The sequence below is a fragment of the Nerophis ophidion genome, linkage group LG25 (genome assembly GCF_033978795.1).
Source record: "Nerophis ophidion isolate RoL-2023_Sa linkage group LG25, RoL_Noph_v1.0, whole genome shotgun sequence".
Lineage (NCBI taxonomy): Eukaryota > Metazoa > Chordata > Actinopteri > Syngnathiformes > Syngnathidae > Nerophis > Nerophis ophidion.
This window is the reverse complement of record NC_084635.1, coordinates 27,733,598-27,758,155: the sequence shown is the minus strand read 5'-3', so window position 1 is coordinate 27,758,155 and position 24,558 is coordinate 27,733,598. Positions and strand designations below refer to the sequence as shown.

The 24,558-nt window shown below is 40.7% G+C and overlaps 1 protein-coding gene across 4 annotated transcripts in view; it reads left to right on the top strand.

Moving 5' to 3' along the window:
- LOC133542931 (multiple epidermal growth factor-like domains protein 11) overlaps positions 1–24,558 on the top strand; it is a 445,750-nt gene that overhangs the window by 353,919 nt on the left and 67,273 nt on the right. For all 4 annotated transcript variants that reach the window (XM_061887206.1, XM_061887204.1, XM_061887205.1 and 1 more), the window contains exons 11-14: positions 4,955–5,075; positions 8,876–9,039; positions 14,353–14,455; positions 24,132–24,278. In XM_061887206.1, the coding sequence (XP_061743190.1) occupies positions 4,955–5,075; positions 8,876–9,039; positions 14,353–14,455; positions 24,132–24,278 (535 nt within the window). The remainder of the gene's footprint in view (positions 1–4,954; positions 5,076–8,875; positions 9,040–14,352; positions 14,456–24,131; positions 24,279–24,558) is intronic.

Genomic DNA, 24,558 nt, shown 5'->3' with positions numbered 1-24,558 from the left:
CCCGGCCGTTGAAATACATCAGAGGTCGGCCACCTTTACCACTCAAAGAGCTATTTAAACCCGTTTCACAGAGTAAAGAAGACAATGTTCTCGCAAATATCCAATGGTGTTCATCCTGATGACAAGAACAAGGGCGTGCTGAGAAACCATTGCCTTTGACACCTTCAACAACATATACAAACCGATTGTTAGTCCAGCAACATGTTGTATGCAGCATCTGCAATCACACGTACAAGATTGAAAGGCATACTGGGTGATACAGAGTACACTGATGGTTGTGATATAAACAATGTTAACACTCTTACTAATATGTGCCACGCTGTGAAGCCACACCAAACAAGAATGACAAACACATTTCGGGAGAACATCCTCACAGTAACACAACATAAACGCAACACAACAAATACCCAGAATCCTTTGCATCCGTGACACTACCGGAATAAATTTTACATCCCCCGCCCACCTTACCGACGCACGGAGTATGTTCTACCGAAATGTGTTAGTCATTCTTGTTTGGTGTGGCTTCACAGCGTGGCACATATTACTAAGAGTGTTAAAATTGTTTATATCACAACCATTAGTGTACTCTGTGTCACCCAGTATGCCTTGCAGTCGTGTACGTGTGTCTGCGGAAGCCACACTCAACATGTTGCTGGACTGACAAGCAGATCGTGCATGCTGTAGAAGGCGACAAAGCCAATGGCTTCATAGCACGCCCGAATACTTATTAACTGGGTGACTGCCGGCAGTCATTCTAGAGAATGTTTGCGTCTCCAATTGTCTTCTTCGCTTTGTGACACGGGTCCTAAATGGCTCTTTGAATGGTAAAGGATACCAATTCCTGAACCATGTATATCAAATATTTACGAATGGTTCAACCGCCACCCGCCCAAATCTAATTAAAATCTATTTTTTCGTCATGTCACCCGCCCGACCCGCGGTTTATCCGCGGACTCCGCGGATCAGACCGCAAACCGCGCATCTTTACTACAAATACAAGGTGGTTATTGACGGACAAAAGAAGCATGAAGACATTACGCATCTTTTGGAAATTTGGGGTTAATTAAGTACATTTTTGGTTACTCTACTTGACTCTGAATGAGAGTATAAAATGTAATTTGAGAACACTAAACACATGCACAAAAGGAGAAAAATGATGTCAACAAACCGATGTACTGTCGGTTAAAAATCCTTTATTATCACTAGTTGTCCTTCAGTCTCCGACAAAAGTAACTTGGAAACGTGGAAGCAATGGCTGATTTCCCTTTTCGATTTCTGTTATGTCGATGTCAGTCAGCCAGTCCAAGGTGCGTCGACATAAACAGATTCCAGTGTAGTCCACCTAATAATACATGGTTTTGCCAATGGAAAAGCAACATACAGGGAACATTGAGTACAGTCCTGTCAATCAGAATCAGAAATACTTTTTAATCCCAGAGGGAAAATTAAATTTTTCAGCACAATCCCATTCAAGATCAGACAACATTATAGGGAGACAGAACAGGATCGCTGACGGGTCCTTACAAAAAAGGTGAGCTACAGGTAAACAATGGGGGGGAGGGAGGAATCGGTGTAAGCCTGGGCCCCTGGAGAGGAGGTCCAGACTGAGGCCAAGTGAAAAAACAACTCATAGCCATAGCACACATACCTCTTACATGTGTGTAAGAGGGAAACGTCAAACATCAGAGAACACAAAGGACATTAAAGACATTAAAAGAGCAGAGCTGATGCAACCACCAGCCACTTCTACATACAGTTATGAATAAAAAGTAAAAAAAAAACATTTTGTGGTGGCCTCTGCGGTGTTCCACGCAATCGTCTGCTGGGGTGGAGGGAGCATGGCCAGGAGCAGACCCAACAAAGCAGCCAAGACATCGCTCTCGGCCAGTGTCCAGTCTGCATGGATGAGCGAGGATGCGTCTAAGGAGACCGAGGTCTCCGATACCTGCTCATTCAGTCAAGACACTGTGAAGCTTGTCGGTCCCGGCGCTCAGTGCTAGCTCCGCAGCCCTGTCTCTTCATCCGCATCTCCACCAGTCTCTCCAAATGGACTCTGGTGTGGCAGAGACCCAGCAGCTGGTCTCCATGGCCAAAAGGCTCCCGGGAGGCAGATCCAGAAGTCCACAAAAAAGCACCGCATAAGTCATGAAAGTGCCACCCCTTGTCACACAGTCCCAAAGGGTCCCGAACCAAAAGGCATGAAAAAAAAAAAAAAAAAATATATATATATATATATATATATATATATATATATATATATATATATATATGTATATATATATATATATATGTATATATATATATATATATATGTATATATATATATATATATATATATATATATATATATATATATATATATATATATATATATATATATATATATATATATATATATATATATAATTACATGAAAACAAGAGGGAAGCACAAAAGGATGACAGGAAAAGAGGCACTTTGACTGCTACCACTCAACGCTGTTCTTAATAAGCCATGGAGAATTGAATTGAACTGAAATGACCTGTCTCTGCCATACAGTATGCTGGAGAAAGTAGGAACATATTCAGAGGGGTACTTATGTTCAGAATTTTAATTCATGATCTGACATCTCTCTTTGGCGTAATCAAAGTAAGATATCCACTACTTCACGTTCAGAATTACTAATGTTATCTTCAAGACCAGTCCCTTTGCTCTGCCCCTCCTCTCTGCACTTAAGATACAGTTGTTGCTCGAAGACTCTTGAGCTCCTCCCGAAATCATTTGCTTTCTAAATGCTTCTCTAAATGTCTGCTTCAGTATTCAGACATGTCTCTTTAAACTGCCAACAAATGATACAAGGATATTGCTATTCTTGACTCTTAATAAAACATGGTCCGATGGTTATGGGTCTATTTAACTTAAATAAAAATAATACTTATATCAACAGAGTTATATCTTTTTCTATTTAACTTAATAAAAATAATACTTATATCAACAGAGTTATATCTTTACAAGTTGTTTTACCATGAGAACATCTAAGAAGGATCCCTCAAATTGGGATTCTTTATTTGGGCACTCGATTCTCCTCTGCACTCCACCTGAGTTTAGAACATCTGGAAGGAAAGGACACACACGTGCGGATGTTGTTTCTGGACTTCAGCTCAGCATTCAGCACCATCATCCCGCAGCATTTGGTGAGCAAACTGGCGTCCCTTGGATTCAGTACCCCCCTATGCAACTGGCTGCTTGACTTCCTCACAGACAGACCCCAGGCTGTGAGAGTGGGCAACAAGACCTCCAGTGCCGTCTCCCTGAGCACCGGCTCCCCCCAGGGCTGTGTCCTGAGTCCGCTGCTGTTCACATTGATGACCCATGACTGCTGCGCCAGGTCCTCTACTAACCACATTGTGAACCATGCGGACGACACGACAGTAGTGGGCCTCATCCGTGACAATAACGACATGAACTACAGGGAGGAGGTGAAACATCTGGTTGACTGGTGCAGAACCAACAACCTGGTCCTGAACGTCGACAAGACCAAGGAGATCATTGTTGACTTCAGGAAGCACCAGTCCAGCCACGCTCCACTCTTCATCAACGGCACAGTGTTGGGGATGGTAAGCAGCACCAAGTTCCTGGGGGTGCAGCTCACTGACAATATAACCTGGTCCCTACACGCGGGAGCTCTTGTAAAAAGAGCTCAGCAGCGCATGCACTTTTTGCGTCGGATGAAAAGAGCACAGCTCCCTCCCCCCATTCTCACCACATTCTACATAGGCACTATAGTGAGCCTGCTGACCAACAGCATCTCTGTCTGGAATGGAGCCTACAATGCTTCAGACTGGAAGTCTCTCCAGAGAGTGGTGAGGACAGCGGAAAAGATTATCAGTACTCCTCTTCCTACTATCCAGGAGATCGCAAAAAGCCGCTGCCTGACCATGGCTCAGAAATTCTGCAAAGACTCCTCCCACCCCCACCAATGACTGTGTTCACTGCTGGACTCTAGGAAGAGGTTCCGCAGCCTCCGTAGCAGAACCTTCAGGTTCGTTCTCCCGAAATGAAGACGGACCACTCCGGACACGGCATGCAGGTTGGAACATTAGTTATTCCACAAAATATCAAGGTAGTACAAAAAAAGGAAAACAAGTCACACTCGAAGCTAATGCTACTGTTAGCATGGACTATGGACAAGAAATAAACACGTAACTTTGGCATGAAAAAAAAACAAGTTACGTAGCAGGGTTGCATGAAGCAAATAAAACTCCCGTGGACTCGGCATGAAGCGAACAAACAGTATAAACTATGGCATTGCATGAAACAGTGACGCCAGGCCGACTGACCGGCAATGGCAGGCTTAAATAATGCCTGTAATTAGTGCTCGGTTAGCAGGTGAGCGGCCGAACACTAATCAGAGACAGGTAAACATAATTTGCAATCATGGCAACCAAAACAAACTCAGGGAGGTGCACAAACAGGAACTCAATGAGTCTTAAACAAAACAGAACATAACTAAACAAAACATGATCACAAGACATGAAAACAACCAAGACCCTGTACAAAAACCGTACAAACTTTTGGAGAAATGTTTTATATCCAAAACAGAATCATAATAATAATGGGTTATTAGGTAAATTAAGGTACTGTTATACTTTTAATTTAGACGCTGGGATAGGCTCCAGCTCTCCCGCATCCATGAAAGGGACAAGCGGCAGAAAATATGGAAGGACATCAATACCGTGAGCAAGAACAATTTGTGTCATTTCCCTACAGTGACTTCCTTGGGAAAATGTTTGACATGACTAGATTGCAGTCTTCTGCTAATTGTCAGAATACTTGAAGTAAAACCACAAAAGTGCCAGGAAGGACACAGAAACACCTTGACAGTGTGCCACACAACATGAATTTATAAGTGTGTGCTGGCGTGTAAGCGTTCCCATATTTGTACCTTTTTCACCTTTATGCCCCTTCTCTTTAGGGTGATGACTGCTCAATCAACTGTCCTGCAGGCCTGTATGGAATCAACTGCACGTCGTCATGTTCCTGTCGCAATGAGATTTCCTGCTCACATATCGACGGCTCCTGCATGTGCAGAGAAGGTGCAGTTTGCGAGGGGCTGTTAGGGACATTATTCAGAATTACCTCTTACATACACTACTGAAATTCTCTCTCCTAAACAACTGGAATGTTTTTCTCTCACACAAACGACTGAAACACTCTTATACACACTACTGAAACACTCTTATACACACTACTGAAATTCTCTCACATTAACAACTGAAATATTTTTGTCTCACACACTACTGAAACACTCTTATACACACTACTGAAATGCTCTGACATAAACAACTGAAATGTTTTTTCCCTCACACACCCTACTGAAACACTCATATACACACTACCGAAATGCTCTCACATAAACTACTAAAATGTTCTCACATACACGACTAAAATGCTCTCACATACACTACTGAAATTCTCTCTCCTAAACAACTGAAATATTTTTTCTCTCACACACACTACTGAAACACTCTTATACACACTACTGAAACACTCTTATACACACTACTGAAATTCTCTCACATAAACAACTGAAATATTTTTTGTCTCACACACTACTGAAACACTCTTATACACACTACTGAAATGCTCTGACATAAACAACTGAAATGTTTTTTCTCTCACACACCCTACTGAAACACTCATATACACACTACCGAAATGCTCTCACATAAACTACTGAAATGTTCTCACATACATGACTAAAATGCTCTCACATAGACTACTGAAATGCTCTCACATACACTAGCAATGTATGTGAAAACATTTTAGTAGTGTACAAACCCCGTTTCCATATGAGTTGGGAAATTGTGTTAGATGTATATATAAACTGAATACAATGATTTGCAAATCCTTTTCAACCCATATTCAGTTGAATGCACTACAAAGACAATATATTTGATGTTCAAACTCATAAACTTTGTTTTTTTTTGCAAATAATAATTAACTAAGAATTTCATGGCTGCAACACGTGCCAAAGTAGTTGGGAAAGGGCATGTTCACCACTGTGTTACATTAACTTTTCTTTTAACAACACTCAATAAACGATTGGGAACTGAGGAAACTAATTGTTGAAGCTTTGTAAGTGGACTTCTTTCCCATTATTGTTTTATGCAGAGCTTCAGTCGTTCAACAGTCCGGGGTCTCCGCTGTTGTATTTTACGCTTCATAATGTGCCACACATTTTCGATGGGAGACAGATCTGGACTATAGGCAGGTCAGGAAAGTACCCACACTCTTTTTTTACAAAGCCATGCTGTTGTAACACGTGCTGAATGTGGCTTGGCATTGTCTTGCTGAAATAAACAGGGGCGTCCATGAAAAAGACGGCGCTTAGATGGCAGCATATGTTGTTCCAAAACCTGTATGTACCTTTCAGCATTAATGGTGCCTCCACAGATATGTAAGTTACCCGTGCCTTGGGCACTAATGCACCCCCATACCATCACAGATGCTGGCTTTTGAACTTTACATCGATAACAGTCTGGATGGTTCGCTTCCCCTTTGGTCCGGATGACACGATGTCGAATATTTCCAAAAACAATTTGAAATGTGGACACGTCAGACCACAGAACACTTTTCCACTTTGCATCAGTCCATCTTAGATGATCTCAGGCCCAGAGAAGCCGGTGGCGTTTCTGGTTGTTGTTGATAAATAGCTTTCGCTTTGCATAGTAGAGCTTTAACTTGCACTTACAGATGTAGCGACGAACTGTATTTAGTGACAGTGGTTTTTTGAAGTGTTCCTGAGATTGATGTCGGTTTTTGATACAGTGCCGTCTGAGGGATCGAAGGACACGGTCCTTCAATGTTGGTTTCCGGCCATGCCACTTACGTGGAGTGAATTCTCAAGATTCTCTGAACTTTTAGATGATATTATGGACCGTAGATGTTGAAATCCCCTAAATTTCTTGCAATTGCACTTCAAGAAACATTGTTCTTTAACTGTTTGACTATTTGCTCACGCAGTTGTGGACAAAGGGGTGTACCTCGCCCCATCCTTTCTTGTGAAAGACTGAGCATTTTTTGGGAAGCTGTTTTTATACCCAATCATGGCATCCACTTGTTTTAAATTAGCCTGCACACCTGTGGAATGTTCCAAATAATTGTTTGATGAGCATTCCTCAACTTTATCAGTATTTATTGCCACCTTTCCCCACTTCTTTGGCACGTGTTGCTGGCATCAAATTCTAAAGTTAATGATTTTTTGCAAAGAAAAAAATGTTTAGCGGTTTGAACATCAAACATGTTGTCTTTGTAGCATATTCAACTGATAACGGGTTGAAAATGATTTGCAAATCATTGTATTCTGTTTTATTTACGTGTAACACAATTTCCCAACTCATATGGAAACGGGGTTTGTATGTTTCAAATAAACTCAACACAACTCAATATAATTAACGCTAAATGATACATTCAAAACATTTAATGGGAATGAAAGGGAAATTTAGGTCACTAATTCTGTTGATATAATAATGGTAATAAATTATTTACTCCTAAATTAGCAAAAAATACTTTTTTTATGAATAACTGACATGTGTCTATGGAGCGCCAAACCAACAGTAACCAATTAGATGGCGGCTTTTAGTTACCTTCCAAAAACCTGGCATTCTTCATCTCTCCATTTAATTATTACCTTTAAATTGGAATAGCTATTTTTGCATGTCATCCTGTTTTACAAACCATCATTGGTCAAGAAAAATCTAACGAAGAAACACCATTTTTAAAAGCTCACAAACCAAACAAGTTTAAGGCCTACTGAAATGAGATTTTCTTATTTAAACGGGAATAGCAGGTCCATTCTATGTGTCATACTTGATCATTTTGCGATATTGCCATATTTTTGCTGAAAGGATTTAGTAGAAAACATCGACGATTAAGTTCGCAACTTTTGGTCGCTAATAAAAAAGCCTTGCCTTTACCGGAAGTAGCAGACGATGTGCGCGTGACGTCACTGGTTGTAGAGCTCCTCACATCCTCACATTGTTTACAATCATAGCCACCAGCAGCTAGAGCGATTCGGACCAAGAAAGCGACAATTTCCCCATTATTTTGAGCTAGGATGAAAGATTCGTGGATGAAGATAGTGAGAGTGACTGACTAGAAAAAAAAAAAAAAGGCGAGGGCAGTGAGAGCGATTCAGATGTTATTAGACACATTTACGAGGATAATTCTGGAAAATCCCTTATCTGCTTATTGTGTTACTAGTGTTTTAGTGAGATTATATGGTACCTGAAAGTCGGAGGGGTGTGGCCACCGCCAGCGTCTCCAGTGGGAGGAGGTAGTAGTCCGCAGCTGCAGGAGGACGCAAGCTCCGCTCATGTCTACGGTAAGAGCCGACTTATTAGCACAATTTTCTCAACGAAACCTGCCGGTTGACATGTGGTCGGGAACCATGTTCGCTTGACCGCTCTGTTCCATAGTAAAGCTGAAGCTTTACTATGGAAGGCGGCCGTAATACACCGCTTCCCACCTCCATCTTTCTACTGTGACTTCTCCATTATTAATTGAACAAATTGCAAAAGATTCAGCAACACAGATGTCCAGAATACTGTGTAATTATGCGATTAAAGCAGACTACTTATAGCTTGGATCGGGCTGGAAAAAAATGTCCGCTACAACCCGAGACATAACACGCACGCTCATCATATCGCGACGTTTTCAACAGGACACTTCACGGGAAATTTAAAATTGCAATTTAGTAAACTAAAAAGGCCGTATTGGCATGTGTTGCAATGTTAATATTTCATCATTGATATATAAACTATCAGACTGCGTGGTCGGTAGTAGTGGGTTTCAGTAGGCCTTTAACTAATGGTCAGTCTGTGTCTGTGTCCAGGTTGGCAGGGGGTGGACTGCTCGATTCCGTGCTCCAGTGGAAATTGGGGTTTGAACTGCAATCAGACATGTCCGTGTGCTAATGGAGCAGCCTGTGACCCTGTCAATGGAACCTGCTCCTGCTCACCTGGCTGGAGAGATGAGTTTTGTGACATACCATGTCATGTTAGTGCTCTATTTTTCTCTCTAAAATGAAACTCCATTGTTTTGTTTGTTTATATAAACCCTGGATTGCGTGGAGACGAGTACAGGGTCTAGCCTACCTTTTGTTTGAAGTCGACTGGCATAGGCTCAAGCTCACCCAAGACCTCAATGGGGGACAAGTAGGACCAAATCAGAATCCTACGAACAGACCCTGAATCAATCTGTCGTGGTGAAGAAGGAGCTGAGCTGGAAGGCAAAGCTCTCAATTTACCGCTTGATCAATGTTCCCACCCTCACCAATGGTCTTTAGCTTTGGGTTATGACCCAAAGGGCAAGATCACCGTTACAAGCGGCCGAAATGAGTTTTCTCCGTTGGGTGGCGGAGCTCTCCCTTAGAGATAGAGTGAAAAACTTTATCATTCGGGGGGAGCTCAAAGTAAAGTTGCTGCTCCTCCACATCGAGACGAGCCAGATGAGGTGGTTTGGACATCTGGTCTGGATGCTCCCCGGACGCTTCCCTAGGGAGGTTAGGGCACGTCCGACTGGTATAACCCAGGACACGTTAAGGAGACTAAGGCACGGGAACGCCTCGGGATCTACCGAGAGGAACAGGACAAAGTGGCTGGGGAGAGGGAAGTCTAGGGTTCTTGGGCTGCTGCCCCCGTGACCCGACTTCAGATAAGCGGAAGACGATATACATCAGTATATATATATATATATATATATATATATATATATATATATATATATATATATATATATATATATATACATATATATATATATATATATATATATATGTATATGTATATATATTTTGTTGTGTGTGTTTGTGTTTTTTTTGTTTAGTATTTTGTTGTTGTCGTCTTTTGCCCTTCTTGTCCCCACGATGTCCCTCTCCGGTCCTGGCTGCATCAAACACTAAATATATCTATACATTCAATAAAGGTCAAATACAAATAAGGCAACAAGAGAAATATCTTACACTTCTGTATTGTAAAGTTAATTTGATATCAACAACATGATTTGCATAAACGCCGTTAAGGACAGATTTAAAAAAAAAAAAAAACTCTTTTTTTAACTTGGGACGTACTTAGGGCCAGATTGTGGACACTGGTGGGCCGGTAGCTTGGGGAACCTTGGTTCAAATGACTTTTACAAACTCAATGTGTTAATTAATTGACATTTAGATTAATCAATTCCAGTAGAAATTGTGTGTGAATGCTGAAAAGCTAAACTAAAATGCTGGTGGAATGTTGAATAAAAGTCGGAATAAATGGATTTAATGTAGGAATGTTGAAGAGATGAAGATATCCATTTTTTTTCCATTTTCTACCGCTTATTCCCTTTCGGGGTCGCGGGGGGCGCTGGCGCCTATCTCAGCTACAATCGGGCGGAAGGCGGGGTACACCCTGGACAAGTCGCCACCTCATCGCAGGGCCAACACAGATAGACAGACAACATTCACACTCACATTCACACACTAGGGCCAATTTAGTGTTGCCAATCAACCTATCCCCAGGTGCATGTCTTTGGAGGTGGGAGGAAGCCGGAGTACCCGGAGAGAACCCACGAGATGAAGATATACTGAAGCTTAATATGACTCTTCTATTGTTGAATGAATGTTGGAATAAATAAACATTGAAAATGAAATGTAAATCTTGTAACCAATGGCTAAAATGTTAATAAGTTGATGTTAACATGTTAGCAAGATAGCAGAAAGTAACAAAATCAAACGCTATGATTCCTCGATGAATACCTGCAAAATTAAAAAAAAAAGTGTCGAAAACATAATATATAACTCTTAGTTAGGCTGACCATACTATGAAACAGCCAAAAAGAGGACACATATAAGCGTGCCAAGGCAGGCAGCACGCCAAGGCCGGGACTAGGTGAACATTTGCCAATGATACTTGAACTTGCTTTATAAATAATATATTTATTTAAATAAAGCATTTTTTTTCTTCTGTTGACAGCAGTGTTGGCGCTTGGAATATCCCCATGGACCCCATCAAGTCGTAAAAATTGGGTCCCACAGTAAATTTTTGGGTTTCCACTTTTTTGTAAGCGTTTTAAAAACAAATAATAAACATATGCATTGTCCTGTTATATCATACATTCTATATTGTGTTTTGGAAAAAGCTTGTCATAAACGTTACTTAATTCATTAAACGAAATAATTTAAAAAAGAAGACAGATTTGTATGCATATGTAAATGTATTCTGCGATGAGGTGGCGACTTGTCCAGGGTGTGCCCCGACTTTCGCCCGATTGTAGCTGAGATAGGCACCAGGGAATAAGCGGTAGAAATGGATGGATGGATGGATGGATGTAAATGTATTCAGTTATAAACATTCATTCACTTTCTTCTTTCCTCTATGGATTTAAACCATAGATGCCAACCCTCCCGATATTTCAGGGAGATTCCCGTATTTCAATGACCTTAACGACAACCTCCCAGGACAACCAATTTCCCGGATTTCCCCCAATTCTCACCAGGACAAAATTATTGAGGGCGCGGCGTGATGGCACCGCCTTAAACGACCTCTACATCCTGTCATCAAGACAACTTTGCCACCATACATACAGCGTGTCGGTCAAGTCACGTGATTAATGCAGTTATCGTAGTCACACGTAGTGACTGCAAGCCATACTTGGTCAACAGCCATACAGGTGACACTGAGAGTGGCCGTATAAACAACTTTAACACTGTTACAAATATGCGCCCCACTGTGAACCCACACCAAACAAGAATGACAAACACATTTCGGGAGAACATCCGCACCGTAACACAACATAAACACAACAGAACAAATACCCAGAACCCCTTGCAGCCATATTTTTCCAGGACGCAACAATATGCACCCCCCGCTACCAACAAACCCCGCTTCCCCACACCTCAACCCCCCTACCCCCACGCCCATCTCCCGATGTCGGAGGTCTCAAGGTTGGCAAATATGATCTAAACTCTACCGCTGCTGGTAGTTTTTTCTATGTTTTTATTTAATCAGTTGTAGGTGTATTAATTTCAGTACAAAAGTGTAAAAAGGGTTTTGCAGGGGTCATGAAATGATGACAATGGTGTGCCAGGGCATACATACATTTTATATTTAACGCTTAAATCTCTAAATCTATTCCGCATTTCAAAATGTTTTAGTTTTTTCTATGTTGTTTTTTGTTTGTTTGTTTTCCGCCCTTTTTTTCAAACAAAACTATATTTTTATGGCAAACACACAAAATATGCAAAATCTTCCACCCAAAATATTTTTTAAAGTGGAATATTTGATGTGACGTAATCGGGGTTGAGGTCGGGGGTGGGGGCAGCAGGGGTGTATATTGTAGCCTCCCGGAAGAGTCAGTGATGCAAGGGGTTCTGGGTATTTGTTCTGTTGTGTTTATGTTGTGTTACGGTGCGGATGTTCTCCCGAAATGTGTTTGTCATTCTTGTTTGGTGTGGGTTGACAGTGTGGCACATATTTGTAACAGTGTTAAAGTTGTTTATACGGCCACTCTCAGTGGGACCTGTATGGCTGTTGACCAAGTATGCCTTGATGAACAACCAATTCTCTATCATGCTCTCTCTGTCCCTCCCTCACAAAAGTAACTGCGTGCGCACTCATTTGCAATTTTGATTCGTTTTAGATTAGATTAGATTAGATTAGATAGTACTTTATTTATTCCGTCAGGAGAGTTCCTTCAGGAAAATTGAAATTTTCAGCACAATCCCATTCAAGATCAGACAAACGTTACAGGGAGACAGAACAGGATCGCTGACGGGTCTGCAGGCTTCCAGCGCCCCTTACAAAAAAGATGAGATACAGGTAAACAATGGGGGGGGAATGGGAGAAAAAAAATAGAAGATTGAAATAAAATTAAAAAATCAGTCTTAGCCTGGGCCCCGGAGACGGGGTGCAGACTGAGGCCAAGGGAAAAAAACAACTCATAGCCATAGAACACATCCCTCTTCCATGTGTGTAAGAGGGAAACATCAAACATCAAAGAACACAGAGGACATTAAAGACATTAAAGCAGCAGATACAACCAGACACTTCTACATACAGCTATGAATAAAAAGTAAAAGAAACATATCCACTGTGGTGGCCTCTGCGGTGTTCCACGCCATCGTCCGCTGGGGTGGAGGGAGCATGCCCAGAGACAGAAGCAGACCCAACAAAGCAACCAAGACAGCAGACTCCACTCTCGGCCAATGTCCAGTCCGCATGGATGAGCGAGGATACGTCCAAGGTGACTGAGGTGTCCGACACCTGCTCACCCAGTCAAGACACCGCAAAGACTCTCTGTCCCAGCGCTCAGTGCTAGCTCCGCAGCCCTGTCCCCTCATCCGCATCTCCTCCAGTCCCTCCAAAGCGACTCCGGTGTGGCAGAGACCCAGCAGCTGGTCTCCATGGCCAAAAGGCTCCCAGGAGGCAGATCCAGAAGTCCACAAAAAAAGCACCACAGAGGTCACGAAAGTGCCACCCCTTGTCAGACAGTCCCAAAGGGTCCCGGACCAAAAGGCAAGAAAATATAATACCACATGAAAACAAGAGGGAAACACAAAAGGATGACACAAGAGCACAGAGCTCCTGCCTACAGCAGCCACTACAGCAGCGCCATCTTGGAAAAAAAACAAAAAAACTTTTTGACTCCTACTTAACCCTTGACGTCCATTGAAAGTACATGCAAGCCTGACTCAAAACACAGGACATTTGAGTCGTATAAAACCCCACCCGGCCAGCCCGGAAAACCCCGCAAAAGATGACATCCCCGTAAACTTACAAAATTAGCTAAAAGGCTGGCATGATAACGTTACCGTGTCAACACGTGAACAGTTAGAAGAGGAAGGAAGGATCAAGTTAAACTGATGAAAAATGGGGGCAGCATGGTGTAACAGGGGTTAATATGTGTGTCTCAGAATACGAAGGTCCTGGGTTCAATCCCCAGGCTTTGGGTCTTTCTGTGTGGAGTTTGCATGTTCTCCCCATGACTGTGTGGGTTCCGTCCGGGTACTCTGGCTTCATCCCACCTCCAAAGACATGCACCTGGGGATAGGTTGATTGGCAACACTAAATGGGCCCTAGTGTGTGAATGTGAGTGTGAATGTTGTCTATTTGTGTTGGCCCTGCGATGAGGTGGCGACTTGTCCAGGGTGTACCCGCCTTCCGGCCCAATGAAACTGGGATTTTGCACAAGTGATTGATTTTGTTAATATCTGCTATCTGGACAGCTGTCTTGACCGCGACCCCAAGCGGTAGGAAAATGGATGGATGGATGATGAAAAATGGAATCGAATTGCATATTTGTGATTGACAAAATGAGTTTTCCTTCTTACAGGAGGGATCCTATGGCTTGGACTGCAAGGAGAGATGTGATTGTGCCAATGCTGATGGCTGTGATCCAGTTACCGGTTTCTGTCGCTGTGTTGCAGGTTGGACAGGTAAGTGATGCTGCCCTCACAATTGTTACTATTATCACTGTTATTAAAAGTCAGGGGTGCTAAAACGTGTTCAAGCAAGAGCTGCTGGAAGAAAAATTGAAGAGTGCCAGTCTGATAATTTTTCTACATTATTATTGTTCCCATAATTTGGAAAAAGAGTCTTCCACAGTCTCCTCTCACAGAACAATTGTTTTTTTTTTACTGAAAAAACCCTACACATTTTATTATTATTTTTTGGGTGCGTGGCCCTCAGGGGAAAAACTTTGACCATGTGGCAAAAGGGCTCTCGTAAGTGATATATTGCTTGTATTTACTGTATACTTGTATGACAACGTTAGATGTTACCAAACATTAAACATTAGTTAATAAAAGTTTCATTGTGGAGAACGTTTGAGCCAACAATTTAGAGGTTCTGCTGTATTTCTAGTAAGTAAGGAAGTCAAATATGTGTTGTTGAAAGCTACTCTGTATGAGAACAAAATAAAGAAAACCAGTTCTCCATAACACATTTTGCACACAGGCATAACGTAATCCATTGCCAAATTAAATCTTCAATTATTTACACTGTACAAATAGATACTGCATATTTATTCAAGAGGATACTCATTAACTTATGTTATTTTCCAGATGTTGATTAAAGTGATATTTTATGTAACATTTTTTGTTTTATGCAAATGCTTCAGTTTATTTAAATTGTAATAAACTCGAGAAATAAAGGACATATTTGGAAAGGATTTTTTTTCATTACTTTTGTATCACAATTATGCTAATTGCATCAAAATAAAATGGGCCGCAGTGCATTAGTAAACACTATTTCAAGATAAATGAGATTTTGTTGACTTTTTGCTTTAGACTGCATGAGGTGACATGGATCAAAAGCATAAGTGTTATTTATGTTAATTTGTATTCCTGCATGTTAAAAAAAAAGCAATGCACAACATTATGATAATATACTGTAGTGAAGTTGCCTTGTTCTGATCAGTATCTCGTCCATGCCTCCATTTTCCAATCTTTAACTGGGTTTTAACCGAACAACACAGTTTGCCTGAACTGTATGACTCGAATACACTTTGTTAATTGAGTTTTAATGTCCCCATGACACCTTACTCTAAAATTCTCATGCATAATCTACGTCAAAGCAAGTTTCTAATGAGCTACCGATATGCCAAGCTTCAGAGGGAAGATTAAAAAATACTCTATCTTGTCCTTTCTTATGTCCATGTGCATGTGTAAATATGAAATGTCCACATCAAACAAAAAGTTTGTCTCCTTTCAACCTTGGAGAATTACCAGGACCTGGATGACTGAGAACCTACACAGACACAAACTAACAAGAGTTATTCCATCCAAACAAGTGAAGTGAATTATATGTACATAGCGCTTTTTTTCCCTAGTGACTCAAAGCACTTTACATAGTGAAAGCCAATATCTAAGTTACATTTAAACCAGTGTGGGTGGCACTGGGAGCAGGTGGGAAAAGTGTCTTCCCCAAGGACACAACGCTAGTGACTAGGATGGCCGCTGGTTCTACCTTCTTTAATTTGGTGGATATTAGTAGTTCGTTGTGGCTCCATGCAGGAGAAGAGACTGTTTGAGTATGCTTAGTTAGGCTGACCATATTGTGAAATCCCAAAAAGGGGACACATATAAGTGTGCCAAGGTGGGCAGCACGCCGAGGCCGGGACTAGGTGAACATTTGCCAATGATACTTGAACTTGCTTTATAAATAATATATTTATTTAAATAAAGCATTTTTCTCCTCTGTTGACAGGAATGTTGGCGCTAGGAATTTTCACAAGTTATAAAAATGGGGTCCCACAGTAAATTTTTGGGGTCCCATTTTGTAAACGTTTTGAAAACAAATGATAAATGTATGCATTGTCCTGTTATATCTCACATTATATGTTGCGTTTTGGGAAAAGGATGTCATAAACGTTACTTCATTCATTAAAAGAAATAATTTTAAAAAAGAAGACAAATTTGTATGCACATATAAACATTCATTCACTTTCTTCTTTCCTTCATGGATCTTAAACTTTACCGCTGCTGGTAGTTTTTTCAATGTTTTTATTTAATAAGTTGTAGGTGTATTTATTTCAGTATAAAAGTGTAAAAAGTGTTTTTCTTGGGTCATGAAATGATGATAATAGTGTGCCAGGGCATACCATTATATATATAACACCAACATCCACTTCAGATCTATTCCTCATTTCAAAATGTTTTAGGTTTTTTTTTATGTTGTTTGTTTGTTTGTTTTCCGCCCTTTTTTGTCAAACAAAACTGTTTTTTTGTGGCAAACACACAAAAGATGCAAAATCTTCCACCAAAAATATTTTTCGAAGTGGAATATTTAATGTGACGTAATTGGTGTTGAGGTAGGGGGTTGGGGGGGCCGGGGTGATCTATTGTAGCGTCCCGGAAGAGTTAGTGCTGCAAGGAAGTCTGGGTATTGGTTCTGTTGTGTTTATGTTGTGTTATTGTGCGGATGTTCTCCCGAAATGTGTTTGTCATTCTTGTTTGGTGTGGGCTCACAGTGTGGCGCATATTTATAACAGTGTTAAAGTTGTTTATACGGCCACCCTCAGTGAGACCTGTATGGCTGTTGGTCAAGTATGCCTTGATTATTAATCATTTCATTTCCTCGCTCTCTCAGCCTCTGTTTCTCCTTCACTAAAGTTTTTGCGTGCACACACCTTCACAATTTGTTATGTTTCTGACCCCTTCTAAACCCTGAACTCTGAATTTGAAAAAAAAAATCTCACGTACCGCTTGGCATACCTTCAAGTATCCCCAGGGGTACCAATAGCCCCATTTGAAAACCACTGATCTAGGGCAATACACCTAGGAAAAAATCTTCTGATCCATCCCTGGCAATCTTCTGCTGATATGTCCAGGAATCCAGCATTCATTGTGTTCAGGAGGGACATCTGATCATTTGGATGGTGGAATTGTCCAATTGTGTTTATAGCATCTAATTTTACGATTTGAAATATATTTCATTAAAATATCACTGTAGACTTGTAGCAAATTGCTGTCTTATTCAAGTTTGTATTGTGTTATTGTTTTGAACTTAAGTTGAACAGTTTTGAAAACAGAATGTAAGCATGTGCAAATTGGCCTGTAAGTACACAGAGTTTTGGCGGTTGTTATGTCGAAGTGAGAAAATAATTAATGTCATTTGAAAGATGTAGTCATTGAATGCATTTTGTGCCAAAGCCATGCTAATTGATCCTCAGTTTAGCCGTTTCTACTTCTGTTATGCTCACTGTGTGAAGGGTTTTGAAAAAGTGGCCTAAGTATTGAGAAATGTGTTCTAGCGACTGCAAAAAACTGGACAGCAGAGGACATTAGAAGCTTTGAGGAATACAGTACCTTCCTCCACGGCTGCTGCAATGCAATTGAAGATGTGCAGTACCTTCCTGACATGTACACTAACACTGCAAATAATGATTATTTTGATAGTTGATTAGTTGACGATTATCTTAACTTAACGATATTCAATTTTTCCTTTGACTTCTAAATACAGCTTAAGTTATTTTCACCGGGCAGCACGGTGGCACCAGGGGTTAGTTCACAATATGAAGGTCCTGAGCAGTCCTTGGTTCAATCAAGAACTTTCTGTGTGGAGTTTGCATGTTCTCCCCGTGACTGCTTGGGTTCCCTCTGGGTACTCCGGCTTCCTCCCACCTCCAAAGACATGCACCTGGGGATAGGTTGATTGGCAATACTAAATGGTCCCTAGTGTGTGAATGTTGTCTGTCTATCTGTGTTGGCCCTGCAATGATGTGGTGACTTGTCCAGGGTGTACCCGGCCTTCCGCCCAAATGAAGCTGAGATAGGCTCCAACGACCCCCCTGTGACCTCAAAAGGGACAAGCGGTAGAAAAATGGATGGATGGACATGCACCTATGAGTGAGAATAGAGGAGAGGATATGTTTGGGGTGCCACACTATTTGTTTATCGCTTTACTTTACTATTACTATTATATTTCATCTTGTTGTCCCTTCGTCTTGTTCATCCCTTCCGTTTGGCATCGTGTTATTTGTAAAAAAAAAACACCTTAAACCCACTTTAAATGCATTCCAGAGTCAAAGTGCGTCATTCAAGAGACAAAAGACCCATTCTTATCCCTCCAGCCCAACATATTGTAATACACTTATAAACAGTGTTCAGTGGCAACGAGTAATCTAATTACTTTTATCTAATTTACAACGCCGTTACCAATACGTTTGACGTAACGTGGCATGCTACTTTTGACATGGCTTTATGTCAATATGGCACAAGTTCAATGCAGGGAATATATTTATTGAAAGCAATAACTGGCACCACACTAAAATGAAGTTCACACAACATGCACACTCTACTGCTATGTGGGAATAATGAACAATAAATCACTGATTAAAGTGACATGCTTGCAATCCTACAATATGTGTTTGTATACGAGGAGACCAGGGCCATGGAAGCACAATGAATCTCTTTGTTGACCAGATGTAATACAATCCAGCGAAAAGATTCAACTGAGCTGAAAAACACTCAGAGTTTCAGAGATTTTGCTGCTTGTATGACAAGCTGAAGTGTTTCTGCCTGATATTTTACAGGTTTCAAAACCATCTAAAAACATCCCAATAAAAACATTAGCTAAATGTTCGCTTGCTGCCCTCACACTGGCAGTAAAGACCTTGCCAATCAAGCGGTCATTCTCTAACAAATATTTTCATCCAACCCAGGGGTCGGGAACCTTTTTGGCTAAGAGAGCCATGAAAGCCAAATATTTTAAAATGTATTTCCGTGGAAGCCATATAATATTGTTTAACACGCAATACACCTAAATGCATGCATTTTTAAGAACATTTTTAGAGTATACCAAGTCTCTTATTCTTTTTAATGAAATTGTTATTCCGAAGCTAACCAATAATAAATAAAATACTTCTTCTAATGAATGTGACTTCTTGAACAGGTGCGATAGAAAATGAAGTGAAGTGAAGCGAATTATATTTATATAGCGCTTTTCTCTAGTGACTCAAATTTACATTTAAACCAGTGTGGGTTGCACTGGGAGCAGGTGGGTAAAGTGTCTTGCCCAAGGACACAACAGCAATGACTAGGATGGCGGAAGCGGGGATTTAACCTGCAACCCTCAAGTTGCTGACACGGCCGCTCTACCAACCGAGCGGATGGATTACAATGCATGAAGATGTTTTATAATTTGAACGTTATTTTTAACATCATGATTACCAGCCGAATTATCCATTATTTATCGTGTTAAGCAATGTCAGCTAAGAATTATCTGACAGCCAGATGCAGTCATCAAAAGAGTCACATCTGGCTCAAGAGCCATAGATTCCCTACCCCTGATCCTACCAATAAAATCTATGGTTATATTTACATGTGTTCCAATCAGTTTAAGCCCCTGAAAATTTAAGTATACTTAGAAATGTTTTAATGTTTTTATATCCATATGCATGGATTTTAAATCCTTAAAACTTTTTCACGATATAAATTATTTTATTCTAAAGGTATTTCTCAGCCACATCCACATGACATTGTTATACATTGCATTACCAACTAGTCAGTGTTTGATAATAAGTGAGAGGTTTGACAAGATTTGTGTATCTGTCTCTTCCCCCTCGGCTTTATCTCTCCACCACACATTTGTACTCGCCTCTGTCTCTGATTAGGTGCATACAATTCCGTCTGTCAACATATCTTTTGTGCTATGATAGAGTATCAGTCTCAGGCAAGTTTTATCTGAACGAAAATGATTCAATATGCTAATGCAGAAAGAACTAAAAAAACACTCAGAGAGCGCAAACCACCACCAGACACTACCTCCAATAGTAAAAGAGTCCTGACTCCAGATTGTGATCGGGATCACCCTAGAATGTAATTACTTGTTTTACGTTCTGGTCGCCTGCGATGAGATGGCGACTTGTCCAGGGTGTGCCCCGCCTTCTGCCCGATTGTAGCTGAGATAGGCACCAGCGCCCCCCGCGACCCCAAAGGGAATAAGCGGTAGAAAATTGATGGATGGATGGACGTTCTGGTCGCATGTCTGCGATGGGTTGATGTGCCGCTAGGACAGCGTTTCTCAAAGATATGTCTCTATTCCCCACTGGTGGGGAATAGAGACATGACAGGTGGGGCGCGAGGAACGGGAGGAAATGTCACTTTATTATTTTTTTTATTTTTATTATAAACTAAATTTTTTTTTTTTTTACTATGCTTTCATTTTCTATACACACTGTAAATCACTTTGTGACTCTGTCTGTGAAATCCGCTATATAAATAAATATAAATTACTTATTTTTCCACTAGGCCTTAAATTTCTAGGTAGAAGCGAAAGTTTGACAGACATAGCAACAGTAACTAATGGGGGCGGGGCTAAGCGGAACAATCTTTCACAGGTAGCAGGCTAATGTGTGGATCACAATTACACAAAATGGATAAATTTGTGACTCGCACCTCAAAGGTCGTCGAGCCAGAGCCAGCGCCTGCAGAGAAACAAAAATCTGACGGGCTTAATCAACCAAAAACCCAACCGAAAAGAAAATATGATGAAGGGTATCTTGCTCTTGGATTCACGGCAATGGTGGTGGGGGCAGAGGAGAGACCCCTGTGTGTTCTGTGTCTAAAACTGCTAGCAGCAGACAGCATGAGACCCAACAAATTAAAGAGACACCTCGAGACCACACACCCCAATCACGTCAATAAGCCACTTGATTTCTTTCAAATAAAACTGGAAGAGTAGTTATTTTATTTATTATTGAATTGATGCAAGTTATACCACAGCTGCACAGTTATATATTATTGAACTTGATGTTATTTTATGTTTGAATGTATACAACTTGAATTTTACTTGATGTTCAATAATTTTGAAAATGTTAAGCTTGGCATTAGCGTTCTGTTGGGGCGATGGGGGCAGGTGGGGCTTGAAAACTCCCTCTTGTCCGAAGTGGGGGCTGACAAAAAAAGTTTGAGAACCACTGCGCTAGGAACACACGGAAAGCACAGGGAAAAACTGTACAAGTTAGCAAGTCAATAAATTGCAAACAGAAGTAGCGCTGAAACAGAAAGAGACATCAAATATATGGAAAACAATAACTAATACAAAATATATGACCTTGTGGGGAAAGGTCATGGCTTTTCCTGAATTTTTTAATCAAAATGTGCCCAGAACTTTGTAGCCATCTATAGTAAACAGACCATGTCTGGGGTGTCCGGGCGGGGTTCCTTAAATGCCTCAAATGTCCGGCGTTTTGTGTCAAGGTTGCTTGTATTTTCAATATACAAACTGGGTTAAGAAGAGTTATTAACAAAACAAATCGTGAAGGTTTGCGCACGCATCAACATTCGTGAGGGAGGAGTAGAGACAAAGAGAGCGAGGGAGCGAGTTAGTGAATTGTTGGTTAATCAAGGCATACTTTATCAACAGCCATACAGTTTTTTTTATCGATTGAATGATTGATTGATTGATTGATTGATTGACTGATTGATTGATTGATTCAAACTTTTATTAGTAGATTGCACAGTACAGTACATATTCCGTACAATTGACCACTAAATGGTAACACCTGAATAAGTTTTTCAACTTGTTTAAGTCGGGGTCCAGGTTAATCAATTCATGGTAGATGGTAGGTGACACTGAGGGTGGCCGTATAAACAACACTGTTACAAATATGCGCCACACTGTGAACCCACACCAAACAAGAATGACAAACACATTTCGGGAGAACATCCGCACAGTAACACAACATAAAGACAACAGAACAAATACCCAGAACCCCTTGCAACACCAACTCTTCCGGGGTGCTACAATATACACCCCACGCTACTTTTTATTTCCCCACCGGCACTTCAACGTCACATCAAATATTCCACTTTGAAAACTATTTTTGGTGGAAGATTTTGCATATTTTGTCTGTTTGCCATAAAAAAAACAGTTTTGTTTGACAAAAAAGGGCGGAAAACTGTCAAGATGGGTGGGTCATTCTCCCAAGAAAGCAGACGGACTACTCGAGACATAGCGTGCAGGTATAAGCATGATTTAGTTTTAACTAAAAAAGGTACAAACAAAAAGCACTCAATGCGAAAGCACATCTTGACGCAGGAAACAAAACTAACACTTAGACTAAACTATGAAAATAAACAAAAGTAGCTAGCTGTGGCATGAATAAACAAAAAATAAACGTGCATGGCATGAAAAGAACAGAGGCATTGCATGAAACAAGCAAGATTACTGTGGCAAGAATAGAGCATGAAACTAACAATGATGCCAGGGCGACTGACTGGCAAAGACGAGCTTAAATACTGCCTCTGATTAGTGCTCGGGAAGCAGGTGAGCGGGCAAGCACTAATCAGAGACAGGTGAACACAATGAGTAACCAAGGTGAAAAAACAAACAAGGAAGTGCAAACAGGAACTAATGGAGTCGTCATGGAAACTAAAACAAAGAAGGGTGCACAAAAACAGGAACTAATGGAGTCCAAAACTAGCAGAAAATACAAAAACATGATCCGGACCACAGATCATGACAAAAACACACAAACAAATAAACAACTAAAACATTTTGAAATGAGAGATAGATGTTTAGTTGATATCGACTCCAGAGATTTGAGCTTTAAATATAAAATATATGTATTCCCTGGCACACCATTATCATCATTTCATGACCCAGGCAAAACCCTTTTTACTCTTTTATACTGAAATAAATACACCTACAACTTATTAAATAAAAACATTGAAAAAACTACCAGCAGCGGTAAAGTTTAGATCCTTGAAGGAAAGAAGAAAGTAAATGATTGTTTAAAACTGAATACATTTACATATGCAACACATTCGTCTTCTTTTTATATTATTTATTTTAACAAATTAAGTAACGTTTATGACAACCTTTTCCCAAAACACAACATATAATGTGAGATATAACAGGACAATGCATACGTTTATCATTTGTTTTCAAAACGCTTACAAAAAAAGTGTGACTCCAAAAGTTTACTGTGGGACCCCATTTTTATGACTTGGTGGGGTCCGTGGGACCCCATTTTGAAAATTCCTAGCTGCAACACTGCTGTCAATAGAGGAGAAAAAATGCTGTATTTAAATAAATATATAATTTATAAGCAAGTTGAAGTATCATTGGCAAATGCTTTGGCACGCATATATGTGTCCTCTTTTTGGCATTTCACAATATGGTCAGCCTACACTATAGCAGTATTGACAGAAGCTCTTGTCAGTCACCCTCTGTCTTTGTCTCTGTGGGGTCGCTACCTTACGCACCCTAAGAAAAGTAAACCTAAGGTACAATATAAGGTAATCCGATTGAGGGCCAAAATTTAATCAGGGACAAGCGGTAGAAAATGGATGGATGTATGGATGTTCCTTATCGCGTGTCAGACATTTGCTGAACAATTCATGCCCATGACTTTATTAACAAAATAACAGAGAGGCAAACCAAAGGCAACGATTACATATCTTCCTGAAGAAAGATATGTAGATGATTGATAACGTTGTGACTGACTGTCAAAAAGTCTTGCTTGTACTCCCGTCACGCTCAAGGTTCACTGGAATACATTCCACTCATCGCCCTAAAAAAAGTTTTGTAATGAGTATACACTCCAAATGACTTGTGATAGGTCATTTCAGTGTCCAACCCAGCACTACGTGTGTTTGTCCGCAGGTGTCCACTGTGACAGTGTGTGTGATGACGGACATTGGGGACCCAACTGTTCTTATAGCTGCACTTGTGCAAATGGAGGCTCGTGCTCCCCAGAGGACGGCACATGTGTGTGTGCTCCAGGCTACCGTGGAACCAACTGCAAACGAAGTAAGCCACGTAAAACACTTACACACTTTACTGTTCAAGACAAAATGAGTCAAATTAAACAATGAGTCTCGCTCCCTAGGGAAATTTAACCAAAGCAGGATTAACATGGCATACTGTAATTGTTCCAAATAAAAGTAATAGCTTATACTCAACTGAAGAGGGGACCTAATTTGCATCTCTGGATTTTGATGTGCAATTGAGGCCTCAGTATTGATGGATACACAAAACATACACAGACTGTACCGACTTCAATATTCAGTGAATCTTAACTGGTAGGTTG